The sequence below is a fragment of the Schistocerca gregaria genome, chromosome 1 (assembly GCF_023897955.1).
Source record: "Schistocerca gregaria isolate iqSchGreg1 chromosome 1, iqSchGreg1.2, whole genome shotgun sequence".
NCBI classification, from domain to species: Eukaryota; Metazoa; Arthropoda; class Insecta; order Orthoptera; family Acrididae; genus Schistocerca; species Schistocerca gregaria.
The window spans coordinates 750,121,476-750,139,029 of NC_064920.1; the positions used below are offsets into that span (position 1 = coordinate 750,121,476).

The 17,554-nt window shown below is 43.7% G+C and overlaps 1 protein-coding gene across 3 annotated transcripts in view; it reads right to left on the bottom strand.

The window, feature by feature from the left end:
• Positions 1 to 17,554, bottom strand: part of LOC126267671 (peptidoglycan-recognition protein SD-like) — a 223,935-nt gene that overhangs the window by 47,132 nt on the left and 159,249 nt on the right. For all 3 annotated transcript variants that reach the window (XM_049972974.1, XM_049972981.1, XM_049972988.1), the window contains exon 3: positions 12,704 to 12,935. In XM_049972974.1, coding sequence (XP_049828931.1) covers positions 12,704 to 12,935 — 232 coding nt within the window. The remainder of the gene's footprint in view (positions 1 to 12,703; positions 12,936 to 17,554) is intronic.

A 17,554-nucleotide genomic window follows, 5' to 3' on the forward strand; every position in this document is an offset into this window, starting at 1 on the left:
TGGGTTTGGGGATCTTAGGAAGAAGGTAACAGGTAGGGATGTGTGGTTTGGGTGGGGTAAGTCCTAGTGGGAAGCTTGAGGTTTTAAGGAGGGACTGTAGGTCAGTTTGTATTACAGGGATGGGGTCTGAATGGCAGGTGCTGTACGTAGACATGTCAGACAGCTGCTGTAGACCCTCACTTACATATGCCTGTCAGTTAAGTACCATGCTGGTAGATCCATTGTCTGATGGGGGTATAATTATGGAGCCTTTAGTTTTGAGGTAATGAAGAGCCTGGAGTTCTGCAGAGGATAAGTTAGGGTCTCCCTGTAAGGACCTGAGGAAAGGTTGTGAAGCAGTTCTGGATGTTTGGAATTCTTGGAAGGATTTTATAGATTTCATAGATTTAAATTTCACATGGTCCTATTCTGAATTCCATACCACTCTCCTCAAAGTTAACCCCATCCTCACCAATCATCAGCTTCATACTTTTGTTCATATAACAATTGCACTAACAAATAGCAATACTTACATTTTGACAGTTGCCATCCCTTCCATGTCAAACGTTCCCTCCCCTACAGCCTCGGCATTTGAGGCAAACTTATTTGTTGAGGTAAAGACTCTTTACAGCAGTGAACCACCATTCTCACCTCAGCCTTCAGTGGGTGCAAGAAGGAAGATTGGAAACAATGCACAATAATTTTATTACCAAAAAGTTAAATAGGTAACAAAACAAAAAAAAGATCGCAAATGAATTTATATCATTTACCTTCTTTCCTACATAGTCGCCAATATTCTCCCATAATGGTACCAGTTTCAAAATGCCTTATTCGTAGAAGTCCATTTGGTTGGAGTATAGCCACCTGCAGACTGCTGATTTCACTTCCTGATCTGTCATAAAGCATTGGCCAGCCAGCAATTTTTTGTTGGTCATGAAGGGCACAATGCAAATAAACAAAACTTTTAATGTAGATTACAGCATTCACAGTGGTCCTGTGTTCAGGACAGTCCACCAATAACACACCATGCATATCCCAGAACAGTGGCACAAGTACTTCCCTAGTAGATTGAGTAACTTTGAATTTTTTTCATACTGGGAAACCAGCTTCTTTCCACTCCATAGAGGACTACTTGGTTTTGGGCATGCTGTGGTATGCCCATGACTCATCACCAGTGATGACTCCTTTCAGAAATCCATGCCCTTCTGCAGCATAATGCATTAAGTGATCCAACTTGTCATCATTCGCTGGCCCTTTTGGTTGTCTGTCAGATCCTTAGGCATTCCCGAGCACTAACTTTATGAAATTTCAATATGTCATGATTAATATCATACACTGCATTATAAGAAATTTCAAACACTGCAATAACGTTTGCAGCTGCACAAACCGGTTGTTAAAAATTTCTTCCTCAATGGCTCCGACTTTCTTCAGATATTGCGGCTGTTACCAGCTGCCCGGAGAGAAGTGAACTACTAAGGTTCATGCACCCCTCTTGGAAGAATGCACACCACCTGGAGACAATGCTATGGTAAATACAGTCACCCCATACACATCACAGATGTCTCTGTGAATTTCACTTGGGTTATGCCTTCTTGCTGAGAAACGTTGAGCTACACTTCACTGCTCTCCACATGTTGACGATAGTAACATGTGCACCATGTTTGTTTTATAGTCAGGCTTCTCTCACTAGAATTGCACATGAAAACAAAATACCCTCTATAGTGCAAACTTCAAATTGTATTGTTATGAAATTTCAACTTACAGCTGCAATATCAGGGAAGAAATATTACTGTGTGTTACTTTTTGATTCTCTTTCATAATTACCCAACAAAACTAGTTTAAAAGGAGAGTTCCTGGGCCATCACATCAAATCCAGGTACTGTTGATCCCCCCAAAAAAACAACTTGGGCATACACCTCTTGTAACTCACATGTGTCAGTATTATTCTGGTCTTGAGTGTGCGCCATCGATAGGTCGTTTCCACCATGATTAACACAATCTTTGGACTCTGATTGCTCTGCCGACCCTCCATGTTAGTTTTTAGTTCTGTTCTGTATCGCAAGCTGAGTACACACACATGAATTACTTTGAAACATATCTCTATGAGGAATTGAATGGAAATAGTTATTGCATTCAACTGATTATTGTATCCCGTTCCCATACTGGTGCCCCCGAAGTTTCTACGTCTTCCGCGATTTCGCTGGCGCAGTCACCACTTCCACCATACCCGGCTCATCGGTACTGGTGCTACCACAAGGTTCACAGCAATAAAGCTAAGAAGTGATGATTACCTTGCCAGCACCCAAACCGACTGCAGGGCATCAAAGACGCCGAGTCCTGCAGAGAACCTCACAGGTGTCCTCATGCACTCTGTCCACTCATCTGCATGGCTGAGCAGTCGTTTATACGTGACTGACATTTTTTCATGGCTCATTTTCCTAGTTGACACTGGTGCTAATGTGTCTATCATACCTACATCAATGGCTCCCCCTGTCTTTTCACCGACAAGGTCACTTCTGCGAGGTGTCAATGCATAAACGTCACAAACCTCAGGCCCCATCAAACTTACAGTGCACCTATCTCCTTCTTTGTGTTTTCAGTGGACTTTCTACATAGCCAACATTGATGAACCAATTCTTGGTATGGATTTTTTGTCCCGTTACAAACTCTCTCTGAATTTGGTTCAGGGCTTGGTGCTACATCATCCCACTAACACTCAGATACTATGCTCTTGCACTTATGTTCCACATTCTGTTTCTCTCACCCTCATGGCCGACCTTGTGACCTGCATCACTAACCTATTGTCAGAATACGACTTGGTGGCACAACTCCGCCAGGAAAATGACGAGCTGAAACAATGAATAGCACACACTTACAATGAGCTCGTCGCAGCTCATACCTTGCTTCTGAAACTGCAGTCCACATTGCTGCCACCTAACCTTGTTTCTTCAGCAGACACCAGCTTGGACACTCAGCAGGTTAGTCCAAAAACATAAATTGTGAGTGACGATTCGCATCCGATAGACACTGCACCCCCCATGCGCTCGCCACCTTCAGTGCCATGTGTTTCAAACAGTGCTTCTAATGACAGTTGTGCGCATGATACAAGCATGCCCACCATGCAGCAACTGCCCCATGTGTTGATAAACATCTCCCCTCTCTTGCATGCCAACCATGTGACTTGAAGGCCTTCGCTGTTCCCTGTGCGGCGCCAATAGCTCTCTCACCCACGCTGGTTACCCAAGGAAAGGCTGACAACAGACAGTTGCTGCTCGTCCCGACCCTCTCCGTCCTGTGCGCGCAGCTGACTTCTTCAAACAAGCACACGCCGCACTCACATAATAGGTAAGTGACTTTTGTGCTGCCTTTTCCCACCCACGCTAATGGTTATGCCTCATCGTGGCCCACTCGTTCAAAAACTTCATATCAGGACATTACTCAGTCTCGTGTGCAGTTCTCAGTTGCTTCCGTCACTGACGGGATGACACAAGACAATAATCACTGCTGGCCCTCCTAGGCACAGGGTTAGATGCCTCAACCCAATTAAGTTGCCCGCAGCCCGGTAGCAAATTGACAAACATTTGGAGGCAGGTATTCTACAACCATGGGACAGCAACTGATCTTCACCAATTCACCTTGTCCCCAAACATGATTGTTCTTTTTGAATGTGTGGTGATTACAGATGCTTAAATGCTTGTACCATCATGGACAATTACTGAACATAAATGATTTCACTCATTGGTTATTGGGCACCACAGTCTTCAGTGTGATTGACTGTAAATGTGCCTATCACTAGATTCCTGTAGCACCAGAAGACATTCCATAGACAGCTATTATCATGCCGCTCGGTTTGTTCCAATACAACTTCATGCCATTTGGCCTGAAAAACGTGGCACAAACATGGCAATGTTTCATCGACTCAATCTTATGACAGTTCGAGCTTTGCTTTGCATATCTGGATGACATACTCATTTGCAGCAACTCAGCTGAGGAACACAAAAATCATTTATACAAGGTCCTCCAGACCTTGAACTACAATGGCATTGAGGGCAACAAGGACAAATTCCAATTGCACCAGTCCTCTGTCATATTTTTGGGTTACACTGTCTCCACAGATGGAAGACAGCCTCCAGTATCCCGTGTGCAGGCCATCACGTCACTGCTGCCTCCAGCTACTTACAAAGAACTCTGACATTTCTTGGGTACAATAAATTACTACCATCAGCATCTGGCTTCTGCTGCTGCCATGCAGGCCCCACTGACAGATTTGCTGTCAGGCAAACAGACTTCAGGCCTTAAACCAGTTCGCTAAAGTGAACCTATGCTGGAGGCCTTCAAGGCTCTAAAACCTTCCTTAGCTCACGCCGTGACACTCACCCATCATGACCTGTCAGCCGAGTTGTTCATCACTATGGATGCCAGCAACATCACGGTGGGGGCAGTATTAAAGAAACGCAAGAGCAACACAGTTTATCCCCTTCATTTCTTCTCAAAAAAGCTGTCTGCACTTCAGAAGAAATATTCTACTTTTGATAGGGAACTTCTGGCAGTCTATGAAGCCATTAAACACTTTCCCCTCGATGTTGAGGGCCACTCTTTCTTCATCCTCACTGATCAAAAACCACTAGCAGATGCTTTCTGAAACCCTCCTGAGGACCCACCCCCTCGGCATTTCCGCAATATTGATTTAGTATCTCAATTCACAAAAGACGTTCACTACATCAAGGGCACAGAAAACATCCTCCTGATTTTTTCTTGCGGATCAATACTGTCAAACGCGTCATCGATTTATTCAACCTGGCAGCTCTCCAGGCCTCCAATGAGGAATCTCAAGCTCTCCTCATGGATTCTCAAACATCTCTTGTGTTTACCAAAGCCAAGTTCCCCAGTGTTTTGGACGAGGTGTGGTGCAATTCTTCTACCAGCATCCTGTGGCCAATGCTCCTGCCCACACTGCGCCGGCAAGCCTTCGACGCCTTGCATAACCTCACTCACGCTCTGGTGTCCACACCACTACACCGCTCTGGTGTCCACACCACTACACAGCTTGTATCCGAGGGTTTTGTTTGGAAAAATATTAAACTGGACTGTCAGACCTGGGTACACAGGTGCATCCTGTGTCAATGCAACAAAATTGGCTGCCACACCACCCCTCCACTAGGCAAGTTCGACAGTCTGGAAGGATGATTTTGATGTACATATCAACCTTATTGGTCCACTACCACCATCGGAGGGCCATACATGTATTCTCTCCACAATCGTCTGCATGTCTCACTGGGTGGAAGTTGTTCCTTTACCCATCATTACTGCTGAAACTGTGGCCAAGGGTTCATCTCCTCATGGGTTTCCAGGTTTGGTTGCCCAATAACCATTACCACCGACCAAGGTCGGCAGTTTGAGTCCGCCCTGTTCACCATTTTATGTAACATCTGCAGCATTAAAAAAATGCACAGCCTATCACCTGCAGAGCAATGGGTTAGTTGAACAGTGGCACCACTCCCTCAAAACTTCCCTCAGGTGCCATGACTGCCTCTGGTCTGAGGCACTTCCATGGGTGTTACTCAGTCTCTGTTCAACCTTTAAACCAGACCTACAGGGAACCATCTCTGAATTCATTTTCAGGGAGAACACAGTCCTGCCAGGGGAACTTATCCTTCCTCAAGCACCTGAGGATTTTCCCCCCTCCCCAGATTCCATTAGTCACATGCGCACTCACTTCAAACATGCACAGCCGCATCCGTCTATCAGCCATTCCCTGCCGGACACTTACATGCCAACCACACTCAGCACTTGCTCCCATGTTATGCTCAGGGATGATTCCGTTAGACAACCCCTGCAATCACCCTACCTCGGCCCCTTTAAAGTACTTCGGCAAGTTGAAACAATGTTTGACATTATGGTTGAAGATCGTCCTCACACTGTTTCATTGCACAGGCTCAAACCTGCTGTCATGGATTCTGACGCCCCTCTGCCATCTCAGTCTGACCCTCCTGATGACTTTTCTGCCACGGAGCCTGAAAAAGCTTTGTCTCATCCCACAGCGCTGTTTTCTATAACCCATGATTCATTGTCGCCATTTGCAGGTTTTCCAGGCACATCGCCATCCACCCCATGTGCGGGTTTCACCACCACTTCACCATCTGCGGAGACTTGCTCTTCCAAATTCAACCTGTGCTGCAATGTGCCACCACACCACATGGATTACATGTCAACTGTCACTTTTGATGACTGTATGCTCATGCTCCTAACAGACACCATGTCCTCACCATCGAACGGGCAGTTAAATGTCAGTGTGGTGCATAGCCTGTCCCTCCTCCACGAGTGTGACCCATCAGAAATCCACACGTTCATTTCATTGGATGGCTTGATCTGCATAAGGGGCAGACATGCCTGCCGCACACCGCAGTCCGTTCCACATGCCTGCTCTCGGGCTGGCCGATGCATCGTCCGACCCCGCTGGTTAACCGACAATGAGGTGGACCTGCCGCCAGTCATTCCGCCTCTGCACTCTGCCTCGACCAAGATGGAAATTTATTTATTTATTTATTGTTACGTGAGACCAAATTAAGGAGAAGTCTCCATGGTAATGGGATGAGTCAATACATGAAATTATAACACGATAGTAGAAACAGATAAAATGAAATATAAGAAACATATTCAGGTGACAAGTCATAAGTTTAAATAAAGAAAATCAACAATGTAACACTGGAATTTGCTTAATTTTTCAGCTCTTCCAGGAGCTCCTTGACAGAATAGAAGGAGTGAGCCATGAGGAAACTCTTCAGTTTAGAATTAAAAGAGTTTGGGCTACTGCTAAGATTTTTGAGTTCTTGTGGTAGCTTATTGAAAATGGATGCAGCAGAATACTGCACTCCTTTCTGCACAAGAGTCAAGGAAGTGAATTCCACATGCAGATTTGATTTCTGCCTAATATTAACTGAATGAAAGCTGCTAACTGTTGGGAATAAGCTAATATTGCTAACAGCAAACGACATTAAAGAAAATATATACTGTGAGGGCAGTGTCAGAATTCCCAGACTATTGAATAGGGGTTGACAAGAGGTTCTTGAACTTACACTACATATAACTCGAAAAGCCTGTTTTTGAGCCAAAAATACCCATTTTGAATCAGAAGAATCACCCCAAAAAATAATACCATATGACATAAGCATATGAAAATACGTGAAGTAGACTACTTTTGGTGTTGAACTGTCATTTATTTCAGATACTGATCTAATGGTGAATAAAGCAGCATTTAGTTTCTGATCGTGAACATGGGCTTTACACAACAGCTTACTATCTATCCGAACGCCTAGAAACTTGAACTGTTCTGTCTCACTTATAATATGCCCATTCTGTCTGATCAAAATGGAGAAGTCTCCATGGTAATGGAATGAGTCAATACATGAAATTATAACACGATAGTAGAAACAGATAAAATGAAATATAAGAAACATATTCAGGTGACAAGTCATAAGTTTAAATAAAGAAAATCAACAATGTAACACTGGAATTTGCTTAATTTTTCAGCTCTTCCAGGAGCTCCTCGACAGAATAGAAGGAGTGAGCCATGAGGAAACTCTTCAGTTTGGAATTAAAAGAGTTTGGGCTACTGCTAAGATTTTTGAGTTCTTGTGGTAGCTTATTGAAAATGGATGCAGCAGAATACTGCACTCCTTTCTGCACAAGAGTCAAGGAAGTGAATTCCACATGCAGATTTGATTTCTGCCTAATATTAACTGAATGAAAGCTGCTAACTGTTGGGAATAAGCTAATATTGCTAACAGCAAACGACATTAAAGAAAATATATACTGTGAGGGCAGTGTCAGAATTCCCAGACTATTGAATAGGGGTCGACAAGAGGTTCTTGAACTTACACTACATATAACTCGAAAAGCCTGTTTTTGAGCCAAAAATACCCATTTTGAATCAGAAGAATCACCCCAAAAAATAATACCATATGACATAAGCATATGAAAATACGTGAAGTAGACTACTTTTGGTGTTGAACTGTCATTTATTTCAGATACTGATCTAATGGTGAATAAAGCAGCATTTAGTTTCTGATCGTGAACATGGGCTTTACACAACAGCTTACTATCTATCCGAACGCCTAGAAACTTGAACTGTTCTGTCTCACTTATAATATGCCCATTCTGTCTGATCAAAATATTGGTTCTTGTTGAATTGTGAGTTAGAAACTGTAAAAACTGAGTCTTACTGTGATTTAGCATCAAATTTTTTTCCACAAGCCACGAACTTATTTCATGAACTACATTATTTGATACTGTTTCAATATTACACACAAGATCCTTCACCACCAAGCTGGTGTCATCAGCAAACAGAAATATTTTGAGTCACCTGTAATACTAGAAGGCATATCATTTATATAAATAAGAAACAGCAATGGCCCCAGCACCGGCCCTTGGGGAACGCCCCACTTAACAGTGCCCCATTGGGACTGAACATCACTACCTCTCTCAATATTGCAGAGAATTACCTTCTACTTTCTGTTCTTAAAGTAAGAGGTGAACCAATTGTAAGCTACTCCCCTTACTCCATAATGGTCCAACTTCTGCAGTAATATTTTGTGGTCAACACAGTCAAAAGCCTTCGTTAAATCAAAGAAAACACCTAGCATTGGCAACCATTTATTTAACCTGTCTGAAACCTCACAGAGAAAAGAGACATTTTCAGTTGTTACACTATTTCTAAAACCAAACTGTACATTTGACAGCAAATGATATGAATTTAAATGCTCCAGTAACCTTGTATATACAACCTTCTTGATAACTTTAGCAAACATCGATGGCATAGAAATAGGTCTCAAATTGTCAACATTTTCCCTGTCTCCCTTTTTATAAGGTGGCTTGAGTACCGAGTACTTTAATCGGTCAGGAAACCAACCACTTCTAAAGGAAAAATTACAGATATGGCTAAGTACTGGGCTAACATACATAGAACAATACTGCAGTATTCTGCTAGATACCCTGTCATACCCATGAGAGTTCTTGGTCTATAGTGATTTAATTATTAACTCAATCTCCCTCTTGTCAGTATCATGGAGGAGCATTTCAGGTAACAGTCTCAGAACATTTTTTTCTAAGAGCACTATATGATTCCTTATTGGGACTAGGTTTCCATTTAGTTCACCTGTAGTTCACCTGCTATATTCAGAAAGTGATTATTAAATACTGTATATATATGCGACTTATCAGAACACTGACATTCCCACTATGCACTGATTCTATGTTCTTGACCTGTCTCTGCAGACCAGCCACTTCCTTTACGACTGGCCATATGGTTTTAATCCCGGTCGTACACCTGGCAACTCGCAAGACTACTACCAACGCCCACATGACCTCTGCTCAAGCCTCACTGGTGGTACTCTGTGCTGTGCTGTGCTGCGTGTGTGTGTGTGTGTGTGTGTGTGTGTGTGTGTGTGTGTGTGTGTGTGTGGAAGAGAGGGGGGGGGGGGGGGGCGGATGCTGTGTGGCATGGATAGGTCATATCGACCATGATTAACACCATCTTTGGACTCTTGATTGTTCTGCCAAGCTTCCATGTTAGATTTTAGTTCTGTCCTGTATCACATATATGACTTACTGTGAAGTAAATCTCTATGTGGAATTTAATGGGGATAGTTATTACATTCAACCGATAATCGTATCCTGTTCCCATAACTGCATTAATCAGCTACTTTGACAATGGTATGACTTCCTAAAATCACACCCCAAAATGAGGTCCATCCTGTCAACATTTTGTCCACCACACCTAGAGTAACTTTTTGCTGCCCTCTCAGTATCCTTTATACCTTGTCAGATCCTGTGTTCCTTCTGCACCCATTACTCTACACCATGGCTCCTATCCCTGTGACAGTTCCCCCTGTAAGATTAGCCCTATGTACCCTCCTACCAGCAACTATACCAGGCCTGTAATTAGCAAAACATATACCATAAAGGGGGGGGGGGGCAGGTTTAAAATTACATATGTTGTGTACCAGCTGTTATGTAAACACTATTTGGCTTTTTACATTAGCATGACTACCACCAAGCTATCAGTTAGGATTTATGGGCATAGCCAGAGGGTGTATACTGGCAACACACAATATCCTGTTGTAAATTGTGCTCTACAACATGGCAGTCATGACATCAGAGCCTGTTCCACCGCACTTGCCATCTGGATTCTTCCCCAAGAAACAAGTTTCTCAGAACTGAGCATTTGGGAACTGGTGTTATAACATGTCTTTGGTTCTTACACCCAGTTGGCTTTAATTTACATTAATTTATGTGGTCTCACTATTCTTTTCTTTACTCCCTTTTAGTTTTCTATGTCTTTTATTTTCTGACCTGCCAATTTTTCCATGCCCCCACCTTTACCACATATAATGCACTTAGCTTTCCACTCTTATTATAGTGAAAAATGTTTTGTCAGTAATTTCTAGATTTTGTACTGCCCTTTCTTCTAACTTTAAGCCTTCAGGTTTTCAAATCTCGTCCGAAGCAAACACCAGTAATCAGTGTTTCTGTCTCACGCCACCTGGTGAGCCTCCTCTGATTCTGGGCTCAGAGCAACTTTCCTGAACTCTTCTCGTTTCTTAACCCTCACCAGTCCTTTTTCCTCACCCCTATACCTTCCCCTTCAACCCTTCTGCCAGAAGAAGGAGCCACTGGCTCCAAGTCCTTGCAGATTTCTGTATCTTTATATGTGTGTTCTCCTGTCACTTCTTCGTGAGAAGGTTTTTTATTCTTCCAACCATATTGTATTTTTAGAAACTGGTTATTCTCATTAGAATATATTTTCAGAAAGATAATTTTTTGGCCAGATGGAGCAATGGCTCAACTGCCCATGCATCTGTAGTACAGATTTATAAGTTGGTCAGTGAGAAAAGCACACTAAGCAAAGGCAGTAAAACCTCCTGGACTAAAATGGAAACTGCTTCTAACAACTTCTGCAATGACTAGATCTCCCATTGATTAACTGATTGACTTACGTGACTAAGCAGTTTTCTTAAGTTTTGAAATCATCAGCTGGTTAATCAATTTGCATAAAATTCAAAACATTCATTTTTCAGTTTTCAGCTATAACATTCTGCACTAACATTCTGACTGACTGAGAAACTATGTCCTTTGACTTAATAGTCATAGGGTGTACACATTCATTTTATGAAGAACACAAAACTATCATAGTTTAGTCTTTCATAACAACCTAGTAACAGGGAAGGGAGACAGCTCAATTTACAGGAGATCAATGAATATGGTTCTGTGTGTTTTGAAGCTCTCAAATAAGTATATGAGCAGAAAATGAGATAAAATAAGTACCCTAACAAGTTAGAAATGAATCTATGATCATCACTATCTGAAAGATAACATGCAAGACTTCAGATGCATTGTCAGAGTGAATCACTCCTCTTCATCAGATAATAAAGATGCTATATGATAGCTAAGAACATATCCACAGCCATTGTGAGTGAAGCTCTATTGGGTAGTGTCTGTTCCATGTAGTTGCAAAACGAAACAGATTTTGTAGAAGTCAATGTGAAGAAAATAAACTGGTGAATGTATCTGACATGAGTCCAGTATTGCACCAAATTCAATGTACCTGTGGGAAAGTGGACTTCAGGATGGTAAAATTCTCAATAAAAGTTTTGGTGTACAAAGGCAATATACATGCCTGATGCTCAGTGACTGATATGGAAATATTCATTTAGTTAGTGCTCATCAAAATGTCACATGTTCTGTGTGCAGGGCTGCTCATGAAGTTCTTGGGGGTTCATGCAACTCCAGTACCACATTTTTTGTTTATTCATGTGGCCAGACAAATGAAAATGTGCCTCGTCGCTGAAGAACACTAAGGCATCATGAGGCAGCTCATTGATTAAGGCTTCACATGCATTTTTTAGGGAAACAAGATGAAGTGGATGTAGTGTGTGCACTACTGATAGTTTATACGGATGAAATTTCAACTCTTCACGAAGAATTCATCTCACTCTGCATTCAGAAAAATGTTTGCGTGCAGATCGCTTGGGGGATTTCAAAATCGGCATCCTTACCCTGTCGATGTTTACAGGCATTCTGGTGGTTTTTGAAAGTCCTAATTTCTTTCTCTGCACATTTCCAGTATCCATAAAGGTGTCTATCCACATAACAACTGATTTCCCATCAGGAACATGACCTGTAGGTGCGATGTTGAACTGTTTACTGAATGCACGCTGCGTTCTGATGATAAAAAGTCCATTCAAAAATTAGGCTGCAGCGGCCAATGTGCACTCCTCTCTAAACCACTGCAAGCTAACTTAAAAAAAGTTGTGTATCACACTTTTGATTGCACTGAAACCCATGCAACAATGAGTAACAGCCGCTATGTGCCGCACATTTCAAATAAGGAAGTTACAGTGCCACACCCCGTTAAGATTCCCTATTGTCACACTTTGTATATTCTTCAGTGTATATTCCAGAGTTTCTGATGATACTCATGTTAAATCAGTGAGTGAAACCACTCAATATACTGAGTGCAGCTTGTGGCTGGCCAGAAAAACTTAATTATAATGACAGATAGTAGCCAATCATTTTATAATTCGTAAATACATTTTCATGACTGTGTAATGTAGTAATCACAACAACCATTCTGATTAAATTAAACAAAAATGCAGCAGAACAAGACATGTATAGGTACTATGCAAGTTGACATACATACTTCAAAGAAGATAGGGTTATTACCAACCTGTACTTGATGTCAGTAAAATTTCTTTTGAAGTTATTTAACTGCATGGCCTTGAGTTCAGACTTGCATGCTACAGATGAATTACATGGGGAAGTTACAGTGTGTGAGATGATGACGTATACTGCTGGTCGTGCCCCTTGAGAAATGTTTTTTCTGGGTGGCTCAGCACCCCAGTCCTGACGTGTGGTTAAATGTAACATACATCTTTCATCACAGGACTGCGTGTTACCAGCTGAAAATGCAAGTTCAGCAAAATTAAGTATGTGCCATCACTAATCACATTTGATCACATATAACAGCAAACCATTTTTTATACTTATATCTATGGTATCATATTTTCATTCAAAGGCTAGCTTGTTTCCCTTCCTTTCCTATGTCATTCCAAGTCCCTAATGAATAAATAATCTTTGATGTTTGATCCCAATAGTATTAAAAAATATTCTCAGATAATATTTTCCTCAAAGAGAAGCCATTACAGGTAGAATGTTAGCGAGTAAAATACTTTCAGAAAATTGAAATAGTATAGCTGCCTGAGTTGATATGCTTGTAAATAAGCTATGCTTCTCTTCAGATCAGTACATTTGTTAATATTTATTGGATAAACCCTATCTTACAGGTAGTGTCACCATCAGAAATCACAGGGAAAGATATAATGTTCTAGGATGGCCAAGCATTTGGAGATAATATGCTAACCATTTGCTCATCGGCAATAGTGTTGCAGAGCAGGAGTTGATTTTTTATTTATACATACATCTGAAGAAACACACAAAAATTTGTGCCAGGAGCAGGACTCAAATCTGGATTTTGTGCTTTGCCTAATCAGATACATCAATCATTAGACTACGCAAGCATATCTCCTGGAATTACCCATGTTATCATTGTCACATGATGATATCTAGCTAATTTTCATTCTTAGGTATTAAAAGCAAAGATTCCAAGACTTACCAAGCGGGAAAGCGCCGGCAGACAGACACATGAACAAAACACACAAACACACACACAGAATTACTAGCTTTCGCAACCGATGGTTGCTTCTTCAGGAAGGAGAGGGAAAGACGAAAGGATGTGGGTTTTAAGGGAGAGGGTAAGGAGTCATTCCAATCCCGGGAGCGGAAAGACTTCCCTTAGGGGAAAAAAAGGACAGGTGTACACTCACACACACACACACACACACACATATCCATCCGCACATACACAGACACAAGCAGACATATTTAAAGGCAAAGAGTAAGGGCAGAGATGTCAGTCGAGGCGGAAGTACAGAGGCAAAGAAGTTGTTGAAAGACAGGTGAGGTATGAGCGGCGGCAACTTGAAATTAGTGGAGGTTGAGGCCTGGCGGATATCGAGAAGAGAGGATATACTAAAGGGCGAGTTCCCATCTCCGGAGTTCGGATAGGTTGGTGTTGGTGGGAAGTATCCAGATAACTCGGACGGTGTAACACTGTGCCAAGATGTGCTGGCCGTGCATCAAGGCATGTTTAGCCACAGGGTGATCCTCATTACCAACAAACACTGTCTGCCTGTGTCCATTCATGCGAATGGACAGTTTGTTGCTGGTCATTCCCACATAGAAAGCGTCACAGTTCAGGCAGGTCAGTTGGTAAATCACGTGGGTGCTTTCACATGTGGCTCTCCCTTTGATCGTGTACACCTTCCGGTTTACAGGACTGGAGTAGGTGGTGGTGGGAGGGTGCATAGGACAGGTTTTACACCGGGGGCGGTTGCAAGGGTAGGAGCCAGAGGGTAGGGAAGGTGGTTTGGAGATTTCATAGGGATGAACCAAGAGGTTACGAAGGTTAGGTGGACGGCGGAAAGACACTCTTGGTGGAGTGGGGAGGATTTCATGAAGGATGGATCTCATTTCGGGACAGGATTTTAGGAAGTCGTATCCCTGCTGGAGAGCCACATTCAAGGTCTGATCCAGTCCCGGGAAGTATTCTGTCACAAGTGGGGCACTTTTGGGGTTCTTCTGTGAGAGGTTCTGGGTTTGAGGGGATGAGGAAGTGGCTCTGGTTATCTGCTTCTGTACCAGGTTGGGAGGGTAGTTGCGGGATGCGAAAGCTGTTTTCAGGTTGTTGGTGTAATGGTCGAGGGATTCAGGACTGGAGCAGATTCGTTTGCCACGAAGGCCTAGGCTGTAGGGAAGGGACCGTTTGATATGGAATGGGTGGCAGCTGTCATAATGGAGGTACTGTTGCTTGTTGGTGGGTTTGATGTGGACGGATGTGTGCAGCTGGCCATTGGACAGATGGAGGTCAACGTCTAGGAAAGTGGCATGGGATTTGGAGTAGGACCAGGTGAATCTGATGGAACCAAAGGAGTTGAGGTTGGAGAGGAAATTCCCATCTCTGGCTGCAATCCTTCTTTCCATCAGTCCTTATACCAGTTCCAAACAGCACAATCCATAGCCCTCACCCGCCTAATCCTTCACCTATACATCGACTCGGCCAATGAACACACCCGTCAACTCCTATCCCAAATCAAAGTCCTCAATCTTTCCTCTCCCACATCCACACCGGCTGTACATAGCATCCTCCTACAGGCCAACCGCAAATTAGAACAACATGCCACCCTCCACCTCAAAAAACTATCCAATCTGTTTCCCACCTCCGGAAAGGCAACTCACTCACCCTCCACAACCTTTCCAACAAACCTCAACCTCCTCTCATTGCACACAGACCCAGTTTCTCCCATCTACTCAATCTCCCACTTCCAGCTCCACTCCCCCCAACACCTCAAAATTCTAGTCAACACAATCTGGAACCACAACACCCCAATTCAGTAGTTAACCTTTCCTCCAAACCCCTCTCCCAATCCGAAACCTCTGTCCTATCCAAAGGCCTCACCTTCAGCCCCACTCCCAGGTTCAACCAAACTGCCCTTGTCAAGGATCTGCTGGAAATATCACTTTGCCACGAAGAAAAACAATCCTGATCCCACTCCTAATGATCCAACTCCCCAAGACACTATCCAAATTGAACCCTGCCTGCAACAGTTCCGTCCTCCATCACAGCGGGACCCACCTCCTCTTCCTCAAAATCACCCTCTCCAAACCTTCCAGGAATTTCTCACTTCCAGCCTTGCCTCTCAATCTTTCTTGAAAAACCTTAATCCTACTCCCAACATCACCACAGCCGAATCCCAGGCTATCCGTGATCTGAAAGCTGACCGATCCATCATCATTCTTCCGGCTGACAAGGGTTCCACGACCGTGGTACTTGATCGTCGGGAGTATGTGGCTGAGGGACTGCGTCAGCTTTCAGACAACTCTACATACAAAGTTTGCCGAGGTAATCCCATTCCTGATGTCCAGGCGAAGCTTCAAGGAATCCTCAGAACCTTAGGCCCCCTACAAAACCTTTCACCTGACTCCATCAAACTCCTCACCCCACCGACACCTCGCACTCCTACCTTCTACCTACTTCCTAAAATTCACAAACCCAAACATCCTGGCCGCCCCATTGTAGCTGGTTACCAAGCCCCCACAGAACGTATCTCTGCCTACGTAGATCAACATCTTCAACCCATTACATGCAGTCTCCCATCCTTCATCAAAGACACCAACCACTTTCTCGAACGCCTGGAATCCGTACCCAGTCTGTTACCCCCGGAAACCATCCTTGTAACCATTGATGCCACTTCCCTATACACGAATATCCCGCACGTCCAGGGCCTCGCTGCAATGGAGCACTTCCTTTCACGCCGATCACCTGCCACCCTACCTAAAACCTCTTTCCTCGTCACCTTAGCCAGCTTCATCCTGACCCACAACTTCTTCACTTTTGAAGGCCAGACATACCAACAATTAAAGGGAACAGCCATGGGTACCAGGATGGCCCCCTCGTATGCCAACCTATTTATGGGTCGCTTAGAGGAAGCCTTCTTGGTTACCCAAGCCTGCCAACCCAAAGTTTGGTACAGATTTATTGATGACATCTTCATGATCTGGACTCACAGTGAAGAACAACTCCAGAATTTCCTCTCCAACCTCAACTCCTTTGGTTCCACCAGATTCACCTGATCCTACTCCAAATCCCATGCCACTTTCCTAGACGTTGACCTCCATCTGTCCAATGGCCAGCTGCACACATCCGTCCACATCAAACCCACCAACAAGCAACAGTACCTCCATTATGACAGCTGCCACCCATTCCATATCAAACGGTCCCTTCCCTACAGCCTAGGCCTTCGTGGCAAACGAATCTGCTCCAGTCCTGAATCCCTCGACCATTACACCAACAACCTGAAAACAGCTTTCGCATCCCGCAACTACCCTCCCAACCTGGTACAGAAGCAGATAACCAGAGCCACTTCCTCATCCCCTCAAACCCAGAACCTCTCACAGAAGAACCCCAAAAGTGCCCCACTTGTGACAGAATACTTCCCGGGACTGGATCAGACCTTGAATGTGGCTCTCCAGCAGGGATACGACTTCCTAAAATCCTGTCCCTAAATGAGATCCATCCTTCATGAAATCCTCCCCACTCCACCAAGAGTGTCTTTCCGCCGTCCACCTAACCTTCGTAACCTCTTGGTTCATCCCTATGAAATCTCCAAACCACCTTCCCTACCCTCTGGCTCCTACCCTTGCAACCGCCCCCGGTGTAAAACCTGTCCTATGCACCCTCCCACCACCACCTACTCCAGTCCTGTAACCCGGAAGGTGTACACGATCAAAGGGAGAGCCACATGTGAAAGCACCCACGTGATTTACCAACTGACCTGCCTGAACTGTGACGCTTTCTATGTGGGAATGACCAGCAACAAACTGTCCATTCGCATGAATGGACACAGGCAGACAGTGTTTGTTGGTAATGAGGATCACCCTGTGGCTAAACATGCCTTGATGC